Genomic DNA, 22,720 nt, shown 5'->3' with positions numbered 1-22,720 from the left:
GTCAGGACTAGGTTTAAGTGACAGTGTGACTCAGTCAAGACAAAGTTCAGAATTTAATTTCTTAGACTCACAGCAGGAAATAAACAGGTTAATACCAACATTTGAAGTAAATCCATCCAGAAGATGACACATGATGATTTTAGGATTTCAGAGCAGGAGCTGCAGTCATCACACCTTTGTTCTGATGAACTGAAAGCAGTCCACAGCCCCGCTGGACAGTCAGGACTCTGGTACTTATACATCAGCATGCTGATCTGCTCACAGTGGTCCTGCTGCCATGTTGGTGTTCTGCAGGAACGTAGGACGCTCAGAGAGAACAGGTTTAAGGCTGCTCTATGTGTGACAGTGGTCGGGTCACATGACTGTGATGTGAGAGCGATGGGTTGGAGCTGATAAACCAGCAGGAAGTGAGAGTCGACAGAGTGTCTCAGCGTCTCTGAACACCTGGCTTTGTTTCCTGCCTACAGCTCAGTGGGTGTTGCAGCCTCACTTCCTGCCCCCCTCCCCGCTGTCATTGTGGGCTCCATGCCTGCTGTTTACTGCCCCATCATCTGTACTCTGTTAGCTGTCATCTGTCCTCTGAACTCTGGGACTTGTTTTCTCACAGTTTGTCTGATTCTTGGACTTTTCTACCCTTTTGGACCGTCTGTCTGTGGATGGTGGTCCTGGTCTCTGAGGGGAACTGGAAGACAAACAGAACAGTTTAGTGGATGTCTGTGTCCACAGAGCAGAGTGGACAGCAGCAGAAATACAAACACAGAAACAAGGTCCACTGTCCACCTGACCTCCTGTCTTCATGCCCACCTGACCTCCTGTCTTCATGCCCACCTGACCTCCTGTCTTCATGCCCACCTGACCTCCTGTCTTCATGCCCACCTGACCTCCTGACCTCATGTCCTCCTGTCCAACCACTGCACACTGAGAACATGAGGATGGTGGATTTTAAATGGCATATATTGAATCCATGTCATTTTACCTTTGACTCTGTGGCTGTGTTTTATCTGCAGTCATGTGACCATGCCGTGTGACTTACAGTAAAATCAGTCAGTCCACATCAGGATGCACATGACTAATCACTCAACTTCTCCAATAAAACCACCAACTTCCCGTACTGGCAGGCCGAGGAGAGGGCGTTATTGGTCCCCAGCCTATCACACAGAGCCTCCCTGTAAAAGCAAGATAAAGTCCTGCTCTCTAACGGTCACATAGGTCTATGCAAAAATATATTTAACAAAGCACAGGATGTCTGCGGGTGTCTCAGTCATACAAGTTTTACTCAGTTCCCAGTGAGCCATCAGGTCATCAGTGTGCTGTTAGTGTGCTGACTGTAGTCCAGGAGCAGGAGTGTATGTACATTAAGCCAGACACATACTGTAGTTAACAAAGAGAATTATGCAGCTAAAGGTGTCTCTCCCAACCTGGCAACCCAGAAGTTGTCCTGTGGTTTATCATCCATGACTCCCAAAAACATTATCTTAGTTACAACTTAGAAATACTTCACAGAGCGTCAGAGAGCTGAGCCCACTGTTACAACTCATTCACTAAATCCTGCTGGGTGGCTTCCTCTCTAACAATGATTCACATGTATGGGCTCCACAGGTGCTTCTGCACTGAATCTATAAAGTAACTGTGCAGTGTAAAACAGCTTAACATGGACTTACATACAGAATGATTTCTAACCAGTGGAAACCAGTATGTGGGAACCAAGCTTTTAAAGCCTTATTTGTAGTTACTTTGGTATATTTGTGCATTTATTGTTCTTTACTTCCTTTAGTTACCTATTCAAAGGTAACCTGTTGGAGGTGTTACCTTCATGGACCAGATGTGAACAGCTCACATCTGTTTGCTGACTGCAGTCAGAGAGAGAGTCTGTACACAGATGGAGGTAAAGTCCCATCACATGATTCACTCATGTCTGCTGTGACTCCAGCAGCTTTAATGTCTGTGTCACTTTATTCTGTGGTCAAATAAAGTCAAATTACTGTTAACAGGAGTTAAAACAAATATAAAACGCAGAGGTATGGTGTCTTCAGCAGCTGTGGAAGGTAACTAAGTACATTCAATAAGTACTGACAGGTGTAGGACAGCAATTTAGAGCTTAAATTAGCTTCAGCATAACCAGCTGCCAGTTATGGAGACCTACCAGATAACCCAGCAGGTTAACCAGTCACACCTCCACAGTCGGTGGGACTAACACACACGATACCAGGGTCGACCCGAGGAACTGCTGCACAGCATCCTGCACCACAGGCCACCAGGTAAGATCCTCAGGAGGACAGGGGTGCCCTGTACCAATCAATCACACATCACAGGTGGACTCAGGAACACCTCCTCTCTGTTGATGAGAAAACACTTCACACCTGATTCATAGCACATGTGATGAGTTTAGACCGTATGATAGCTGACGGTGTGAGTCAGGCGTGTCGGAGCAGGAAATAAATAAAACCTGCAGGATAGCGGACTCCCAGGACCTGGGGTCGCTGAGCTAAGGCATGCAGAAACAGCGATATGGTCCTTTAAAGTTTCTGTTCACAGGTGAGGACGAAGCTGAGACGGAGAGAGACCTGAGGACGGTGTCCAGCCCTGGTGTGAGACAGCAGCCAGCAGCATCCTCAGCATCACCGGTCTGTGTCAGAGACCCTCAAGGGCCTGTCTGCCTCTTTGTTCTGTCTGTCTGTCTGTTTGTCTCCTCTGGGTGGGCCGACAGGGCTGAACTTATCAAACACCGCCCACTGAGGGGAAATCGAAACTGATGGAACAAACTCGTGAGAAGCCTCCTCTCATCGGTCCAGGACAGACCTGCAGCCTCCGCCATGGCGTTTAACCAGCAGACCCCGTTTTACAGCCCGGTAAGTCACCCCGTCTGTCTGTCGGCCGGCCTGCACGGACGCCCCCTGTGCTCCGGACGCTGCCGGTGTTTCAGTGTAACGAGAGTCAACCAATTAACCTGCGACCGCCAACCGACAGCCTCCCGGGGTGTCGTGGTTACGGCTGGTGAAATCAGGAAAGGGGACACGGAGCCGTCCTCCTTAATGTCAATTTCAACCACCACGTCCAAACGAGCTGAACTGGTTCCACTTTGAAGTGCTTGCGGAAACGTGTCATCATTCCCGCTTTGAACGGTGCTTCCTGTAATCACAACGTTGAAAACAGGAAGAGCAGCCTCTTCCTTCCTGTTCCACTTTCTGCCGCCCAGTGTTGCCAATTGGGAAATGTAGCATTATCGTACCACAGACTCGAAATTATCGTATTTTGGGGTAAATTATCGTCCACCCGTCATAACTAAAATAACAAGCTTACTGTTGCGCGATAGTCAAATATAGTGGTTCTATATGTGTTTAAAAGCGTCCTCATCCACTGCTGTGTGACTTCAGGACGGAATGGATCATTCACGGCACCGCAGCAGGTTCAATTTAGTTGTGTTGCACTAATGTGTCCCCCATAAACAAATGACAGGCGGGAACTAATGAGCGAAATCATTAACTTTTTTGAGCCAATCATGCTCGTTATTCCGAGACCAACATCACGATTACGATTGGTTGGAAATGTCACATGATAAGAGATGCCTTCAGAGTTCACAAAAACTGTATGGCAGATTTGAGCGAGGCTGATTGGAACCACACGTTCACGAAACTGTCAAATTATCGTACTTTTGGCCTTTTTTTTGATTATTGATTGTACATCGTACAGAGGGCAAAATTATCGTACACCTGGCAACACTGCTGCCGTCCCATTTCTTGATTCCAACAGCTGTCGTAGCTATGACAACCACAGAGGCACTGGGCTGTTAACAAGGTCACTGGTGAAACTGAAACACCAGAAATCAATTAGACAACTGTCCTCACTAACGCCAAGAACACCGGTTCTTAAATCCCTCCGCTGGCTTCCATTGTGCCAAAGGATAGATTTTAAAATCCTATTACTTGCCTACAGAGCACTAAATGGTCTTGGACCCCTGAGGTCTTAGGCCATTTGGTGCAGGTCTGCTCAGCGTTCCCAGAATCAGAACCAAGCAAGGTGAAGCAACCTTTAGTTTCTCTGCTCCTCACCTGTGGAACAAGCTTCCTGAATACCTGAGCTCTGCTAAAACTGTCAGGGCATTTAAATCAGGCCTTAAAGCATCACTGTTTACAGTGGCTTTCCAATAATAGAGCTACATAACTTCTTTTAATTGGTAACTATTTATCCACATGCTTTTATTGTCTTTTAATGCATCTTCTCTTAAGCTTGAACTATTTTCTTGTGCTTTTATTATCTTTTACATGCAACATAGAGTTTCTGTGTCTTGTTTTTTTATTGTGTTTTATGTCCCTGTAAAGCACTTTGAATTGCCTCGTGTCTGACTGGTGCTGTATAAATAAATTGGCCTTTGCCTTGACATATTTACACATTGTGTTCCCCCCAGTCTCTGACTGTAGATCTAAATCAGCGTAGTAATCGTCTCTGTTTTCCCCAGAAAATCCCCTTCACTGGATCCATCCACGGCGGTCTGGCTGAGGGGAAGACCATCACCATCAATGGACGAGTCCTGCCTGGAGCCGACAGGTCAGACTGCCCTCTTCATCACCATCATCATCATTAGCCAGGCAGCTGCTCTTTATTTGTCAGCCTCAACATTTGGTGGCAAATATGATGTTCCAGGAAGCATCTGAACCCCCCAAAATTAACAAACCTTGTTACTGAAAGATTTTTGCTTTTTTTTTCTTCCATCTGTAGACTGTTTTCTGTTCTCTGCTCCACGTGTTCCAGGTAGTTTCTGTGTTTACAGTAAACCCAGTGTCACAGACGTCAGGGCTGTACAGACATCAGTAGATTTAGTGACAACAGCTGTCGTTCTCACTAACGGGCTATTAACCCTAGAACACCAATGTTGGGTGATTTTTCACCCACGCGACTGTGGTTCCCAGCTCCATTATTTTTTATCATTCACACAGTTGTCAGTGATGCATGGAGACTGTACCTTCTCTGGACAAGGCTCACATGTCCCAGGAACGGGTGGCCCGAAGAACAACAGTTCTGACAAGTGACAACTGTGTGAATGATAAAAAATAATGTAGCTGGGATCACTCGGCGTTAGTGTTCTAAGATTAAATTGGTGAATAACAGCACCAGGGGTCCAAACTCGGCTCCAGTAACTCCTCAGGGTGACACGTTATCCACCAGAACAGCACAAACACTTATATTCACAAGGCCCAGAAAGGTCACTGAGCCACATTTGGGCCATTATCTCACAGTTCTCACAGTCACAAAGCTACAGCCATGGGGATGGTTATTGTGATAAAGGTTATTTGGCCTGGCACCTGTCACAAAGAGCTTCACTGGAGTAAAAAGTGACTAAACACGGCACATGAGCAGGCAACACAGAGGTCGCTTCAAATCGGCCTGTTGTCAGAGCCATCACATGTGGCTGTCCTCCAGTAACCGGTGGCTTGTGGTGTCCTCCAGGTTCCACGTGAATCTGCAGTGTGGCTCCTGGCCCAACGCCGACATCGCCCTCCACGTTAACCCGCGCTACAACAGCCTCCCCCCCTACGTGGTCACCAACACCAAGCAGTACGGCAGCTGGGGGGCAGAGGACAGGAAGCACAGCTCTCCGTTTCCTGTCGGCTCCACCTTCACCTTCTTCATCACCGTCTCCCGTGACTCCTACCAGGTCTGTGTGGGGGGGGTCACGGTTACAGCCTGAAGTTATCTACAGAACCTGTTTCTCTATGGAGTCACAGTTGTGTCTCACAGTGGTCACTTTAACCTCCCATCTGTTTTCTTCTGCCTGCACACACGTTCAATTTTAAATTACTTTCAAGTTACTTTAATGTAAAGAATAGTTTCATTTAAGCAAACAAACAAAAAAACCCTCACATTAGCCTGCGCTCTCTCATTGGTCTCCAGTCCGATGGCTTGAAGGGTTATTTGTTTCTAGAAAACCAGGGAACTGGATGGAGTAGAATTATTGACAAAAAATGGATTGTAAAGCCTTTTTTTTCCACAGTAATGATTTCTCTACAAGATATGATTTGTGTGCACACAAAGCCATGAATGAGTCACCAGTGTGGGTCCATGTTTTCTCTCCAGCTGAACATCAATGGCAGCCACTTCATGGAGTACAGACATCGCATCCCGTTCCAGCAGGTGGACACCATCGCTGTGGATGGGAAAGTGGAGATTTCCTCCATTGCCTTCCAGAGCCTGCCGGTGAGAATTAGAGCTAAGACCAGTTTGTCCCGTCCGGTTGGTCAGCGCTGCCGTTACAGTCTCATAAATAAGTTAGTGGGTCGAGTTCTAAGGACCACAGCAGGAATTAACAGGCTTTCCTCTTCTCTTCAGTTCCCAGCTCAGCCTGCCTTCCCCTCCTGTCCTGCATTCCCATCTCAGGCCGCATTCCTATCTCAGGCCGCATTCCCACCTCAGGCCGCATTCCCGTCGCAGCCTGGATTTCCTGCTGCAGCGCCTGTGAGTACCAGACAGGCTGGACTGCTGCTCCACAGTCCCGTAGCTCCATCCAGGCTTCAGGCCATGAGGATGTTGTGGGCTCATTTGTCACGTTTCTGTCTGATTTTTGTCTCCAGTCAGCCATGTGAGCCTTTATTAATGTCGCAGAGTTCATCTGCTGACTCTCCATTGGCGTGTCCCACAACATGCTGGTTCCAATGAACAGAGAGTTAGAAAGAGCAGTGTGACCACCACACAGCTGACCAATCAACCCTGGACAGGTGTGATTGTCGGTTTGTTGATCTTAGACAGTTAATGAAAGTGAAGGATGCCCCCAGCCCAGTTCATTCGGCCATAAAAGTAGACAAAAAGCAGTCCGCTGTCCGGGCGAGACCTCAGACAGCAGGTCACATTCCCACAGACACACACCTGATTCCTCCAAACACCCTAGGCTGTGGTAAGTAGCGACCTGCACAGGTGAGCCAGCGGTACAGAAAAGGTAAATATGCACCTGCTGCACCAGGTGAGAAACCGAAGGAGACGGGTACACCCAACACTCCATAGGCCCCAACACTTAAACCTACAACACCTCCACCTGCTTTGCCCTGAATGAAACAAGACGAGGCGGGTACAGCTAGCACCACGTCTTTTCTGGCCCCATCATGGGATCGCAAACCGCTGCTGCATGGCTCTCTGGCCACGCCCCTCCAGTGATGTCACAGCAGGTGTGTTTTGATTACCTGTATCCGTGTGCGGAGTGATGGCGAACCAGCAGCAGTTTGCATCATTACTGATCATCGTTATTCAGTCTGTGAATGACCGACCTGTTAGACTGAAACAGGATCTGTGTCTGATTGTCTGTCTGTCTGTCTGTCCAGGCTGTCCCCTACAGCACCATCATCAGTGGTGGACTGAGACCTGGCAGGACCATCACCATCCAGGGGACAGTTCACCCCATGGCCACCAGGTCTGTCTGTCTGAAACAGCATCACTTTACACCCCCACACTGAGGAAAAACAGTACACAAAGAACATGCTAACATCAATGCAGAACACGCCAACAGAGACAGAGCATCATACATGTGTCCAGCACGTTTGTCACACATGTAATAACTGCCCATTTAAAGGGCCACTCCACTGATTTCTAATCACACTTCAGTGATGTTGGGGGGGACTAAAGCAGCAAAGGTAGAAATAACCTTACTTCTATTCTCTAGTTTGGGTTAAGCTTTAAAAAGGTTGGATCCTACACTTCCCATAATGCAGTTCAGTCTTTTGATATCAATCAATCAATCTTTATTTATATAGCGGCAGTTCATAACAGCGTTACCTCAAGACGCTTTACATAAAGAGCAGCTCAGACCAAACTCTTTAATTAAGAGAGAGATCCAACGATTCAGGAATTCAACATTAAGGATTCAAGAATCCCCACATGAGCAGCATCAGTGGCAGGAAGAACTCCCCTTTAACGGTAAGAAACCTCGAACAGAACCAGGCTCAGATGTGGGCAGCTTTCTGTCGGGGAGAGAGAGAACAGCAACCAATATACTAACAGCATATATGATATCCCCCCCAGGCTCATGTTTTACCCCCCCCCCCGTCCTGTGTGTCCCTCTCAGGTTCTGTGTGAATCTCGGCCACCAGTCTGGCATCGCTCTGCATTACAATCCGCGCTTCAACGAGAACGCCGTGGTCCGAAATGGCAAGCAGATGGAGCACTGGGGCACCGAAGAGCGCGGTGGGGGGATGCCCTTCCACCGCGGACAGCCTTTCACGGTACCACACACTCTGACCAGGTGGCCCTCCTTTTGTCTGGACCCATATGTCCTGAGCTGGACCGGGGTAGACCCGCTGTCTCAGCCATGATGGTGAACATGCATGTCTATATGTGAGGCATCTCTGACATGTCACAGTCGTACCACCTATGAGTGCCGAAGTGTCCTTGGGCAAGACAATGAACCCCAACCTGGTCCTGAAGCAGAATATGTGTGAAAGAACAGTCTCCTTCAACTTAGATTCCTTCTGAATGAATGATGTGTGAATGAGGATGTGATGTAAAAGCACTTTGAGTGGTCGAAATGACTAGAAAGGAGACATACAGATACAGATCATTTTACATCAGGACGGACGGGCATTGGAAGATTCTGTTGGCAGTGCGGATGACCTGTTGGCGGTGTGGACATTCTTTCTGTATGTGTCTTACAGCGTCTCTCTCTTGTCCTTCAGCTGACCATCTGCTGTGAGAGCCACTCCTTCAGGGTGGTGGTGAACGGGATGCAGGCCCACACCTTTAAGCATCGATTCACCCCCGTCCAGCTCATCACCAGCCTGGAGATCAGTGGGGACATCAGTCTGACCTCTGTGATGGTGTAGATGTCCAGGATCAGAGCCATGGTGACCCCCCTCCCCCCACCCTGACCACACCGCTGCAGTCATTATGTCATTGCTCTGAGTATTTACTGGATGTGTTTATGTGCTTGCTGAATATTCAAACCACAGATGATCACTGCCATTGTTATGCTTTTAACACTGTTTCAGATGTGAGTCCCTGCAGGTCCACTGGTGTCTGACTCATGGACATGGTCTGTTACACAGCAGACTATGTGATCGCTCTCTGAAACATTAAAACATGGAGCCATAACATGTGTTACAGTGTTGTCAATCTTCTCCTGCTGTAGCCTGATCAGATACCAGCCCAGAAAAGTAACCTCCAAGCCACCGTCTACTACCACCACTCTACTAGTACTACTACTTCAACTACTTTAACCGGGCTGGATACATCACATATGAACGCCTCCAGAAAGCATGAGAAGGAAGCATGTTGTACTTTATTTATCTGTCAACAAATCCACCGCAAGGAGACGAGCTTAATGTAATAACCTGATTAACTATGTTCAGTGACATAAATGATCAGATCAGCCTTCAATCTGATTGAAATTAAACCGTTTCAGGGCGGATTTTTCTCATTAATATATTAGACAGTCTGATGACGTAACGGGCATTAGAACACACTTTTCCTTTACCAAACTGGTAGAAACATCCTCTAGTGGTCATTATAATGGTGAGGTTTCTATACCAGACTGTCAGGGGTCATAATGTTCTGTTGTCAGTACGATTCAGCCCACATTAGTTCATTGTAGGGACCATTACAGTGATTATATCCTGTTTTAGACGCATTTACTCACAGAGTGATGTGGTTAAAGTTGGTAACAATGATTAAAGTAAAGCAAACATAACCATGATGGTTCCATAAGAGCATCTATCACCTCAGGTCCAGCTGTCCACGTCTGACCTGCGTCCACAAATACAGATCAGATGAATTTAGACAAATATTTATGAATTCTTTGCTTTTAAAATCGCCATCTTGTGTATAAAATGTTAAACACTATAGCAGAGGAATTGTTTGGTGTGGTGGAGGCTCGTCGATGAAATAAAATCTAGTTTTAGTTGTCAGACTCAGAGCAGCATCACCACATGCTGCACTCTGTCCTGCTCCCGTGCTGGATACTTCGATGCCGCCATGCTGCTGCCTGCTTCACCGCCACAGTCTGTGACAGTAAGTGAAACCTTGTCTGAACTGTTTATTGGTCGCAGTTTGGTTTGGTCTCAAAGAACATGAAGTCGATGAGGAAGCAGGCCCCCAGCATCACCGCCTTCATCCTCACATCCATGTTTATCGGAAACTGGATCCTAAAATTGTCTGCGTCCGTGAAGCCCTCCTGAATGACACCCCCCCACTGCTTGCTGATCTGGCCCACCACTGCCGACTCGTCCACTGAAGTCACTTGGAAGGCCACATCCAACACGCAGCTGCAGGGGCAGCAGGGCCCCCTGATCCTCAGCCGGGGCTCCCTGGAAGCGTCCAGGATGGTGAACCGGGGCAGGGTGGGGTGCCAGGTCTGCTCCACGTAGCCCACGGGGCTCCCAGGGGGGCTCTGCACCTCCAGCTCCTGAAGGCAGCACGGGAAGCAGCACGGCGAGCACCTCAGGGGCCGCCGCAGGGTCAGCGCCTCCCGTCCCAGGTTATCATGGAGGTGGATGGTGAAGGGCCGGGTGGGGCCGCACGCCTGCATGGCGAAGACGTCATTTTCCTCTGTGGCCACAAACACCTGCTGCCCCAAGCTGTTTCTGACGGCGTACACATTGTTGGTCTCCCAGCCCAGCACCATCTCAGCCACCTCCACCCTCTGATGGACCAGCAGCTGATCTACCTGGCCCAGGTACTCCAGCCCAGGTGGGCAGGCCGGGGGTGGACCAGGCGGCGGCGGTGGCAGAGGTGCTGTTGCTCTGTGGATCACAGGGGCTGGATACACAGTGTTATGCCCAAGCTGCATCCCAACATAGTACACTGGAACCTGGGCTGAGGGTCCACTACCCCCCCAGTAGGCCATGAGGTGGGTCTACCTGACGGAGGAGCCAAAGAGCGTCCTATGTTTGGTGGAGATGATGTCGGCTCAGCACTTTGGGGTCAAACAGACTGAAATACATCTGAAATACATGTTTATAGCTTAGCAATAAAGTCTGGTATATTAGCTTAAAGACAGGTAGCTTAGCATAAAGTCTGGTACCACCGCCTAAACACACGTAACTTAGCCTAAAGACAGGTAGCTTAGCATAAAGACTGGTATATCAGCCTAAAGACAGGTAGCTTAGCATAAAGTCTGGTACCACCGCCTAAACACACGTAACTTAGCCTAAAGACAGGTAGCTTAGCATAAAGACTGGTACCTTAGCCTAACAAAATGGTAGCTTAGCTTAAAGACTGGTAGCCTCCTGATGAAGTTAAACACTTATGTCTACACATTTGTTCGATAAGAATATTGACCCACCACCTGCGTGTTGTCTCCTCAGCAGCTTGTTAAACAACAGATCTGTGTGTGTGTGTGTGTGTGAGTGATATGTGAGATGTGCTGTGATGACGCGTCCTTGGCAACAGCTGGGGTAGAGGTGTGGTGGAGTCGAGTGGCCCCTGTTTCAGGACAACATGAGATGCTCACGGAGGATCTGAGGGTCAGGACTCATTTAAAGGACGTATTCACTCAGTTTCCCGTGATAATCTGTAGCCTGGTGTCAGGATCTGTTCTAGTAGTTGGGCGTCAGTCTAATAATCAGGCTTAAGTTAACCCGGTAACGCTTTCTTGACTCCGGTGTTCTCTTGGCCTTGCTAGCAGGTGAGCTGTGGTACGGGTGACGTCTGGTCCAGACTGAGACATCAGGGTAACTTTGGGTCCTCAGATGATGAACCCTGATGATTTTGATGGTCTCTGCTGACATTCATCCCTACAGCTGGACTCAGTGTGTCAGAGCTGTTAGCACTGGAGCTAACAGGGTGAACACTGATAACCACTTCATCAGCGCCGTGTCTTCACTTTAATCACATCAGTGTTTTCACACCACACAACAACATTAGGCCTGTCCACGAGCCTGCTACTGGGATGAGGCCACTGTGAGACAGCTGCAACAGACAGACAGGTAGGTAGACAGAGAGGCACACAGACAGACAGACAGGCAGGCTGTGGTCAGACAGGCAGACAGACAGTCAGGTAGACAGATAAACAGACAGACAGGCAGGCTGTGGTCAGACAGACAGACAGACAGACAGGCAGACAGACAGACAGACAGACAGGCAGACAAGCTGTAGACGGTGGTGAATGTTTGGCCTCAGCGTGTGTTCTGCGTTGGGATGAGGAGATTCTATGTGTCTCCTGTGTCCCGACAGAGGTCATCTTTAGGAGTGTTCAGCTGACCCTCTGTGGTTTCATGGGAGATGCTGCCTCGTCCCCTCTGGTCCTCCCCCAGTCCTGAACCACGGGAGTTTCTGCTGGAAACCCTCGGCTTGTATCGGTGACCAAGCTCCACCACCAGAGAATAGAGGCTCTCAGACTCTGCTCCATTAGACCCCCCCTCTCAGGTGCCTCCTCCCATCCTCTGCCCTCCCCAGCTCTCAATCACCACAAACACTGGTTTCCATGTGCTGTTGGTTGTTTCTGTTTCTCTGTGTTTGTGTGGAACAGTGAGAAGAAACCATGTATTTGAAAGTATTTATTTATCATTTACTGTTTACTGTCATAGATTCCTTACAAATAATAATTAAATCTATAAATAAACCAGTTATTAATCCTACATAAACAGTCACAACTACTTCTGCTGTTCTCCTCGTATGAGGCAACTGTCTGAGTCCAGCGAGGGCGCTGTGTGACCTCCTCCAGGCTGTAGTTCCCCTATGTGACCAGCGGGGGCGCTGTGTGACCTCCTCCAGGCTGTAGTTCCCCTAAATGACCAGCGGGGGCGCTGTGTGACCTCCTCCAGGCTGTAGTTCCCCTAAATGACCAGCGGGGGCGCTGTGTGACCTCCTCCAGGCTGTAGTTCCCCTAAATGACCAGCGGGGGCGCTGTGTGACCTCCTCCAGGCTGTAGTTCCCCTAAATGACCAGCGGGGGCGCTGTATGACCTCCTCCAGGCTGTAATTCCCCTATGTGACCAGCGGGGTCGCTGTGTGACCTCCTCCAGACTGTAGTTCCCCTATGTGACCAGCGGGGTCGCTGTGTGACCTCCTCCAGGCTGTAGTTCCCCTAAATGACCAGCGGGGCGCTGTGTGACCTCCTCCAGGCTGTAGTTCCCCTAAATGACCAGCGGGGGCGCTGTGTGACCTCCTCCAGGCTGTAATTCCCCTATGTGACCAGCGGGGTCGCTGTGTGACCTCCTCCAGGCTGTAATTCCCCTAAATGACCAGCGGGGGTCGCTGTGTGACCTCCTCCAGGCTGTAGTTCCCCTAAATGACCAGCGGGGGTCGCTGTGTGACCTCCTCCAGGCTGTAGTTCCCCTAAATGACCAGCGGGGGTCGCTGTGTGACCTCCTCCAGGCTGTAGTTCCCCTAAATGACCAGCGGGGGCGCTGTGTGACCTCCTCCAGGCTGTAGTTCCCCTAAATGACCAGCGGGGGCGCTGTGTGACCTCCTCCAGGCTGTAGTTCCCCTAAATGACCAGCGGGGGCGCTGTGTGACCTCCTCCAGGCTGTAATTCCCCTAAATGACCAGCGGGGGCGCTGTGTGACCTCCTCCAGGCTGTAGTTCCCCTAAATGACCAGCGGGGGCGCTGTGTGACCTCCTCCAGGCTGTAGTTCCCCTAAATGACCAGCGGGGGGCGCTGTGTGACCTCCTCCAGGCTGTAGTTCCCCTAAATGACCAGCGGGGGGCGCTGTGTGACCGTGCCTCTGCCAGACCAGCAGCAGTATCTGTCTTTAGCTCACCGCCCGTCTGCGGCTTCTGTTCCCAACCGGCCGAGCTGCTCCCTTCAGCCAGCGGTGTCCTCTCTGCGGCTGTCCTGAAGAACGGTGAGTGTTCCTGGCTCTCATGTGGCCGAGCCTGGGGGCCCGGGTCTGACCGGGACAGCGGGGCTGGAGTGTTTTCCTCCGGCTCCAGACGTGCTGTTCCCGGGGAAGTTCTTCCAAAAATGAGGGTAGAGACTAAGGCTGTTACTCGAGCCAATTAGGCTAGTTAGCTAGCCAGACCGCTCCCCGGGAAGTCCGGCACAGTCTGGGTAGGGGCTGCTGGCCGGGGCCTTCGGACTGTCCGGTTTTGGGGATAAAAACGCAGGTATCTGATATGAGGTGACCCACCGATACTCCCTCCTGCGGAGCAGCGGCTCAGCTAGCTCATGTAGCCCAGGAGCTACTCCTGCTATAGCCCCGTCAGGCTTTTGTCCCCCGGACCCGGAGCGGACCCGGACCCGGTCTGGTGATAGATGTTTGTGTGTGGGGTGGCCAGTGAACCAGGTGAGAGCATCTTTTAATCTCAGCAGGTAAACAGGGGAGAGCTTAAATCAGCTGAGAGCATTAGCCCGGTAATCACCATTAGCCCGGTAATCACCATTAGCCCGGTAATCACCATTAGCCCGGTAATCACCATTAGCCCGGTAAGGCTCCCAGCCACACCGGACCGGGCTACGGACAGCCGTCTGTCCGCCGCCGACACTATGGCTCCGGCACCGGAGGGCAGCTCTGTGTCTGTGTACAACATCAGCTGGGGCTGATGAGGATGAGGAGGGTCTGGGTCCTGATGTTTCTGTCCCCAGAGGATCACACAGTCCTGGTGGAGGCTCCAGGTCCTAATGAGCTCCAGGCTGGAGGTCGAGGGTGTGCTGGTGTGCTGGTATCAGGTCCTGGCTGTGGAGGGTCTGCAGAGACCAGTTAAACAGCAGTGAGGTGTTCTGGTCCTGCAGCGCGTGAGGACGTCCACAGAGACGCGTTGGTCTGAAGCTGCACTCTCTGTTTGTGGTAGAAATAGATGAAGATACAATCCTGTTAACACAACATGTATCTGCTCGGTCATTTCTGATGAACTTATTGATTATATATGTCCCAATAACTCGGGGGAACAGTGTCAGAGCAGTGAGAGGTGCAGATGTAGTGAAGCAGCCACATGTGTTCAGTGTTGTTCGTCCTGAAGGCCACTTTACGTGTGTGTGTGTGTGTGTGTGTGTGTGTGTGTGTGTGTGTGTGTGTGTGTGTGTGTGTGTGTGTGTGTGTGTGTGTGTGTGTGTGTGTGTGTGTGTGTGTGTGTGTGTGTGTCACTCTTCCTACGGGGGAATGTGGTCTGGTGTGTTAAACCTTTCGGGACGGTGCTGTGTGGTGCTTTTCTATGACTTTCTCCTAAATGTGAAGAGGAACCTGTTCTGTGAGGTCTTGTTAACTCGTCATGTTCTAATAATAATAACAGGTTTTATCCACACTGCTCGTCTCCTCTGGACTCTAACAGCTCACTGATGATGAAACCTTTGCCGTGGGCCGATCAGTGGATAACTGTGTGTTCACTGGGGCTCTTGTCACTGCAGAAGTCATCACACATTAACAGTGTGCATGTGAAAGCTCAAACAGCATCCCCACAGTATTCTCAATAAACGGAGGTGATTCTGTTGTCCAGCTTCACGTTACAGTCGTGATGTGTTTTCTGTACATGGTGAGTGTTTAATGCAGTGTGCTCTGCCTGTGTCCTTCCTCAGGGGATTCGTCCCTGTTGGTCTCAACTAAAGCACCCGACCGGTGACCTGGACGTCAAGACGTGACCGTGGGGACATCACGAGCACGGCGTGTCGTCTGTCGCCATGTTTAATCTGATGAAGAAGGACAAGGAGAGGGAGGGGAGCAGGAAGGAGAAGAAGGATAAGAAGGAGAGGATGTCTGCGGCCGAGCTGCGCAGCCTGGAGGAGATGAGCATGCGCCGTGGCTTCTTCAACCTGAAGAGGGAGGCCAAGCGGGAGTCCAGGGGCAAACTGGAGATCTCCAACCCCATCCCCATCAAAGTGGCCAGCAGCACCGAGCTCACCCTCACCGACATCGAGTCGGACGGCCCAAGCAACCGCAGCAGCGTGGTTCTGGACGAGCAGCTGAGCGCCGCCAGCTCCACCGATGACCTGAAGGGGGAGGGCGGCGGAGGGCCAGACGGCCACCGCGGCTCAGTGCGGGACCGTGTGGCGCACTTTGGATCTCTGGCCAAGCAGAACTCGTCGCAGGTGGGGCAGATGATGAAGCGCTTCTCATTCTCCCAGAAGTCCAAAGAGGAGAGCCCCTCAGAGGGCTCCACCCCCTCGGGCCAGAACTCCGCCGCCCCGTCCCCGCAGGTGGAGAGCAAAGTCTTCAGCATGCTCCGCAAACACAGCCTCAAGCAGCAGCCCGGAGCCCCCGCCCCCAGGAAGGTCTGCGCCCCAGAGGTGGTCGACAAGACCTTCCCCGCCCAGCTGCAGCTGCCGGCCGTGGTCGCACCAACGGCGCCAGAAACACGGGAGCTCGAGCTTCAACGTCGCAACACCGGTGACTTTGGATTCTCTCTGCGCCGCACCACCATGCTGGATCGCAGCCCAGACGGAGGGGTGTACCGCCGAGTGGTCCACTTCGCCGAGCCTGGCGCTGGCACCAAGGACCTGGCGCTGGGGCTGGTGCCCGGAGACAGGCTGGTGGAGATCAACGGACGCAACGTGGAGAACAAGAGCCGGGACGAGATAGTGGAGATGATCCGCCAGTCGGGGGACACGGTGAGGCTGAAGGTGCAGCCCATCCTGGAGCTGAGCGAGCTGAGCCGCTGCTGGCTGAGGAACACCGAGGGCCAACGCCGCGACGCCACGCACGTAAGGGCCCGCCAAGCACTCACACACTACGGCGCTGGTTTACTGACATCGTCTCGTGTTGTTTTTGTGAACGTCTGCCTGCTGCTGTCAGGACGACATGCCGACGCCCTCCTGAGACAGCAGGGACATCACAAGCGCCTTTTCCCTGTCTGTCGGTAACGTTTTAGAACACGGGGATCTGTCGGTGATGACTGACTGTGGTTTGGGCTGGATGTTAAAGACTTAAGGGTCATGATCATGTGATCATGTGAAGGTGATGTTCTGTCAGACTGTTACCTGTCCGTGTTTTCTCCCTCAGTGAGCGATGTCAGGAATGCTCCTCCGCTGGCAGATTTACTGCAGTTACCCTCAGGAGTGTTTTGTCCTGTGGTTCTGCTCCGCAGGCTCGTCTCTCTGTGCACAGTCATCGTTCAGTCTTTCTGTGATAACGATGGAGTCTGTTGGAGGGAAGTGGACTCTTTGTCCCCCACTGATGTTCTTTGTGCCTTTTTACTGGTTTGAAGAGTAGAGTCACACAGAGTCCATACTGTTCTGTGGCTCACTGCCTCTTTAGACATGATGCAACAAACGTAGCGTTGTAATCTGCACCGCACACGTCTGACGTAACACTGTATGGGTGTATGTCTTTGCCTGAAGTTTAAACCCTGTTGTCACTGTGATGTCTCCTAATCTCAACCTTGACTTTCCTGTGTAGAGTTTACATGTTCCCCCTCCAGTCTGAGCAGGATGGGCTCCAGCCCCCCACGACTCTGTGAAGGATAAGTGGGTATGGATAATATCCATAAAACACCTACATCCCAGACACACAGAGGATTATTCTACGTTACTGTTTCACTGGATGTTTTAGAGCAGTGGAACTACTTTTATGTAACATCAGACAAGTAGACGAGCTGCAAACAGCCGGTCTGACTGTGTCAGGAAAACAGGAGTGTGCCCAGTCAGCCCGAGGTGTATTCATCCATTTTATTTTCCAGTGGACATTATCCAGGTGAAGGCTGGGCCGTGGATGAGCTGGGTTAGCTCAGCTCTCTTCCCTCTCCTCCTGGTCCCAGGCCGCTCGCTGTGCTAAAGGTGGCGTTTGGTCCCACTGGGGTGGGCACCATCGGTGATGTCGTGCTTCCATCGGCGAAATGACTACAAATCAAAACAAAAAAAGTGTAGTGTAGTCACCCCCACCTCGGTCACCCAGTGTGTTAAAGGCTCTTTGTGTGTAAAATGCCACATGTGACTACACCTAATTGTTGTCTCAGGTATGTACTGTCACCTGTCAAAGACCTGCTGTGACCTCACTGAGGAGGGCGGGGCTACATGACAGCAGTACCTCAGCAGCAGAGAGGACCAGGCCCCCCCCCCGTCAGCACACATACCTGATGTGTTGTGCAGTTATGTTTCCACACCTCTGACTCTGTCAGCAGAGGCACGTCATGTTCACCACTTTGTCTTCTCTCACAGAAATACTCATACATACAGTTGGGCCTGTTTTGATGCTTCAGTCAACAAAACTCTACATTTCCTACACAGACGTTTGACAGTAAAGGCCTTACAACGACTCAGTGGGCTTTTCTGCTGGGCTTTTAATGTGAAAATCAGCAGTGTTGAGTTTCATTGACCAGCAATACTACAAGCTATAAACAGACTGGACTATGTGGTCTGAGTTTGGTAGATGTAGGAACTCATGTCCATGCAGCCGGTTGTGGTCGGCCTTTAGTCTGCGCTGGCGTCCCTCCGTTTTTAAAGGTGGAGCGGTGCTGAAGAGATGAAGTGATGAGTTAAACTACTGTGAGGATTAGCTGAGCGCTGACTGTTAAACCGGGTTAGTGTGATGCATCTCTGTGGGCTCTGGAGAGCTGAATGTGTGTCACTGACCTCTGATTGATTCATTGATGAGTGAGTGCAGAGCTAGCTGTTCTGTTTTCCTCGTTTGCCTGCCTGTTCTCAGACCCCCTCCGGCAGGCCGGCCCGGCGGCATCAGGGGCCTTTGTTTGTTTGCCTTCGCTGGCTCAGATTCAGCGGTCCTTGTGACAGTGAAAGGGACTCTGGTGCCCCCCCTCCTCAGTGTAAGTGATCTGCTGTGGAGTGGGGAGTGACTCTGTGTTGTCCTCTAGGAGACAGAGGCCGACTCTCTCCGTCTGTCCATGGGGGCTGTTTCCAGCTGGAACAGTGCCCCCCCCGTGGGCTCAGGACTGGATGAGAGGCTGTGTGTCATGTGAGGAGCTCCCACAATGCTTTCCAGGGAGGAAACAGGAAGTGCACACTGGAGGGAGCTTTGTTGGAGTGTGTAGGCAGTGTTGGCTCTCACACACACGCACACGCACACGCACACTGGCCCTCCATTAGCTGCATGAGCCCGTCTCTGTGTGTGTGTGCGTGTGTGTGTGTGTGCGTGCGTTGAACAGCAGGCCTGTCTGTGTCCCTTTGTCCTCTTTAATGGACGCCACCAGCTTGACGGCTGGTTTACAGGAAGGCTGCCGACAGAGGAGCCGGAAAACTACATCTCCCAGGTCGCACCAGTCCCACCTCCAGTAGCTGCTTTCCTACATGTTGTTGTATCCCTCATATTCCTCTCCAAACTAGTCATGAACACGACTTTTTCTAGTCACTCACCCTCAAATTTGAAAAAAGACACTTATCAGAAGCCAGACTTTAAAGTTCATGCGATTAGGGCCACAGATGTGCATGTTTTGATACCCCGAAGAACAAGGAAATAACCCTGATGTTTAAGCAGTTGTAATAGGAGGAGTGCTCACCAACAAAGACGTTAACACATTTTGAGAGAAATAAGCTTCTTGTGTGCTTAGAAAAAGTCTTTTATTTCAGCTTGTGAAAACATTTAGCAGTGTCCTGGTTCAGAGTTAGAATCAGGTTTATCACCAGGTAAGATTTAACATTATGAGGAATTATCCTTGGCATAATGAACAAGACAGTACAGTATATAATAAAAACATGATAAGAATGAAGACGATGTCTGTTCTTTTAAAAAAGAGCTGGATAAGAGCGCTTCGTTCTGTACGGTCAGCAGACTGAACATTGACCAGGAGACTCGTATTTACTTTGAGTTCTTCCGAAGGACTTTTAACTTTGTAATAGTGTATTTTCCTAAATGTTGAGTAAAACACTAAACACTGAGGACCCTGGTGCAGAGGTATGTGCTGATAATCAGATTTATTGATCTGACTTGGGGGAAGTAGCGTGACACCTGACATCTCTGCTCCACTGGCCGTGGTGCAGAGTGGAGCATCAGTTGAGCAGACAGTTTTTGAGTCAAAAATGTGGCGGATCAATCCTCAGAGCCTGAGCTGATGTCCTCAGATCAGATGAAACCCAGATCTCTGTCATTATTTGTCATAACGAACAGAAAATCCCATTTCTAAGCTGTATTAAGGTGGAATAATGGTGTGAAAGAAGGTGTGCAGCGTGGTCAGCGCACCTCCTCACACACACTTTAAGATCTGATGGGGATTCGAGGCAGACGGACAGGATGCAGCTTTTCTTTTAGACCGGTGTGGACAGGATGTCCTAAAAACAGCCGGGAAAGGAAAGGAGGAGACTTTGCCTCTCCGACCAACAAACAAGGCAATCACCAGCTGGAGGTTAGCTCAGGCCGACAGGCCAGGTGATCACCGGCCGGGACGGCCGAGGTTTTATCAGAGAGTCCCTGCTGATCAGTCTGAGCTGATCCCAGAACTTCAGGGTCACCGAGGCCGGGTCTGGGTCCCTGATCTGACGCCCGGTCTGGATCCCTGATCTGAGGCCCGGTCCCCTGAGCTGCTCCAGTCAAAGCTGATGTGCAGGTTTGTGCAGCTGATGGGGACTGACTGTTCCTGCCGACGTCCTCTGAGGCCTCAGGCGGCCGGGCTTCACTCTGACTGATGCTGCTGATGCTTCATGGTGTCTCATTCCTCCTCCTCTTCCTCCTCCTCCTAATTTACAGTCAGCGTTTACTCAGTTGAGTGTTTATTGGGTACGTGATGATCATGTGAAGGTGCTGTGCGGACACTGTCGGCCTTTTCATTCAGACGCTGGAGCTGTTGGAGTGTGATTGGTTGGTCTATTGATCCTGAGTGTGGACAGACTGACTCTGTTCCCTCTGCAGCTGCCGTCGTGCTGCGGTAGCAGTGGCCCAGCTGCTGTGGACCGCCCCCCGCCCTCAGTGCTGCCTGTTAACTTTGGCTCATTGGTTGTTATTTCGACCCATTCAGGAAGCAATTCTGGCTTCACTCACTTCCACTGTGATTCAGACTCCTCTGATTCCTCACACATCCACAGAGACTCGGGTCTTTAGACGTCACTCAGCGTTCCCACTGAGTTCTTATGACAGCTGCAGTGAAAATGTCCACTTCAGTAGCCTCCACGTGTTGTTGTGTGTCTCAGTCATCAGCAGCAGCACTGTTCACAGCCAGAACAACACAAACCTCCACAGGCATGTGCTCGTGTTGTAGAGCGAGTTCATCGTCATGTCTGCTTTCATTTTCATAGAAATGATGTCATCATGTCGAACACACTGACCTGAAGTGTGTGTGTGTGTGTGTGTGTGTGTGTGTGTGTGTGTGTGAAGACCTTTCAAGTGTATTGAAAGGATGGAGTGAGTAATGGGAACATGTGTCCTCCCTCCCATGATAAAAACACATGTGCAGTGTGGGTTACTGCTGAGGAAGCTGACCTCCTCCTCCTCTTCTCCTCCAGGCTGTTCGTTAGGAAGCTACACAGGGTGGAAACGGTTAAGCTAACTCGTTAGCTTGTAAACGTGCTGGAAACTTTTCCCCCCAGACTGGCAGCAGGATCCAGGGTGAGGGGCCTGGGAGGGAGAGGGAGAGGAAGAGGAGGGAGAGGAGGGGGAGGAGGAGGTTAAAGTTAGAGAAGCCATCCTCACTTGTCTTAACAGGCTGACGGGGTCCGACGGGAAGCAGGCCTCTCCCTTTAGGTCTCACTCTGGTATTTGTGGAATCTGCTTTGGAACAAATAGGCCACTTCCTGACCCTTTTCCCCCAGGATTTTCCTCTGGAGGAGCAGGAATGAGGGGGGAGGCCTGATGTCTGTGAATGTATTTGATTAAGAGGGTTGTTTTCTGAGACTCGTCCACATGCCAGGCTGTGGGCTCTTCATATGGACCACATGTCTGTCCTCAGAGGTGTCCTGTGACCGTGGTGCTCAGCGTCGATGTTGATTTGGTCTCCTGAAGCAGTTTGAGGCCACGTTCACACTGACCAACCCAGCATCCTCATTTACTTCAACGAGACCCTGAGACGTCACCCGGCAAGGCACTGGTATTTACTGTTAACAGGTCGCAACCTCAGACACAACACAGCATAAACAGAGAGTAATTTAAAAAGATAAAAAGTGAGTGAATAAGAACGTGTTGTTATCAGACATTTACTGTAGTGGTAACAACATGATGGACACTGACGGCCGTCCAGGTCAGTACTGCCTCCACGTCGGGGCCTCTGTCTTTAAGAGCACATTCCCTGTTTATCAGTGATCCTTCATTTACCTGATGTGCATCACCTTTACATTACAGATGTTTATAGACCCTCTAGTCAGCTGAGTCAGACACAGATACAGCAACCACAGGACACCTGGGAACGTCTGGCCTCGTTCTAACTTCACCACGTTGGGGTCCAGGGCCAGACACGGTGACGCCCGTCCTCAGGGTGGTGGTGGGGGGTGCTCCAGCAGGTTATGATCATGTGACCAGTGAGTGTGTCCATATGTGTGTTTGGTCTGGTTTTCCTCCTGGCTGTGGGTCGTGCAGATAGTCAGAGTTTGCCATGTCATGTGAGCAGGCTACTGTGGTGTGAGGCCGCTCAGAGGACAGACAGAACAGCAGTCAGCGCTCAGCCCGGCCCCTCCACGGATGTAAGTACCTTCATCTAACAGTGAGAAATCTCACAGATTCACCGCTGAGTGAGTGAAGTTCCTCTCCCTGGTGACAAGACAGTAGACTGAGACGTTACATGGCTTCTTGTTGTTCTGTGCTTGTTTTTACAGTTTTTATGGGGAAATGCAGTGTGAAATAAGTAGATTTTGTCTGCCTGTATGTCCAGGGATCTCAGCTATCTGTTAATATGTAAAATGAGTGGATATAGGAGGTGTACCGGGGGCATCACACTGTCACTACCAAGGCCACTTATTTTCAGTGTTTCCTCCTCACGGTTAGCGTCTATGACGAGAGATG

The 22,720-nt window shown here is 50.6% G+C and overlaps 2 protein-coding genes, 1 long non-coding RNA gene and 1 pseudogene across 6 annotated transcripts in view; 2 read left to right on the top strand and 2 right to left on the bottom strand.

Annotated features, from left to right (window-relative positions):
- Nucleotides 1-38: 38 nt before the first annotated feature.
- LOC139199863 (uncharacterized) lies at nt 39-2,754 on the bottom strand. The gene is made up of 3 exons (XR_011584156.1): nt 2,565-2,754; nt 2,144-2,335; nt 39-682 (listed from the first exon to the last, which is right to left on the bottom strand). It is a non-coding gene; the product is annotated as an uncharacterized lncRNA (long non-coding RNA).
- Nucleotides 2,739-9,069, top strand: LOC139199862 (galectin-9-like). The gene is made up of 8 exons (XM_070829048.1): nt 2,739-2,849; nt 4,457-4,545; nt 5,446-5,653; nt 6,073-6,192; nt 6,325-6,450; nt 7,308-7,396; nt 8,048-8,204; nt 8,655-9,069. The coding sequence occupies exons 1-8, from the start codon at nt 2,814-2,816 to the stop codon at nt 8,799-8,801; spliced, it is 972 nt and encodes a 323-aa protein (XP_070685149.1). The 5' UTR covers nt 2,739-2,813; the 3' UTR covers nt 8,802-9,069.
- A 940-nt stretch (nt 9,070-10,009) lies between these two features.
- On the bottom strand, nt 10,010-10,819 carry LOC139199587 (phospholipid scramblase 1 pseudogene; annotated as a pseudogene).
- A 2,861-nt stretch (nt 10,820-13,680) lies between these two features.
- The window catches only part of myo18ab (myosin XVIIIA b), a 104,726-nt gene continuing 95,686 nt past the window's right edge, over nt 13,681-22,720 (top strand). For all 4 annotated transcript variants that reach the window (XM_070829823.1, XM_070829821.1, XM_070829820.1 and 1 more), the window contains exons 1-2: nt 13,681-13,759; nt 15,427-16,548. In XM_070829823.1, coding sequence (XP_070685924.1) covers nt 15,529-16,548 — 1,020 coding nt within the window. In that variant the 5' untranslated portion in view covers nt 13,681-13,759; nt 15,427-15,528. The remainder of the gene's footprint in view (nt 13,760-15,426; nt 16,549-22,720) is intronic.

This window comes from Pempheris klunzingeri, chromosome 4 (genome assembly GCF_042242105.1).
Source record: "Pempheris klunzingeri isolate RE-2024b chromosome 4, fPemKlu1.hap1, whole genome shotgun sequence".
NCBI lineage: Eukaryota > Metazoa > Chordata > Actinopteri > Acropomatiformes > Pempheridae > Pempheris > Pempheris klunzingeri.
Note: the sequence above shows the minus strand (reverse complement) of the source record. Positions and strands in the feature narration are given on the sequence as shown.

Bases quoted from the DNA above. Each gene is read 5' to 3' on its own strand.
- LOC139199862 (XM_070829048.1), top strand. From the start codon at position 2,814: ATGGCGTTTAACCAGCAGACCCCGTTTTACAGCCCG. The intron at 6,451-7,307 runs GTGAGTACCAGA...CTGTCTGTCCAG, and splicing joins GATTTCCTGCTGCAGCGCCT to GCTGTCCCCTACAGCACCAT. The intron at 8,205-8,654 runs GTACCACACACT...CTTGTCCTTCAG, and splicing joins ACCGCGGACAGCCTTTCACG to CTGACCATCTGCTGTGAGAG.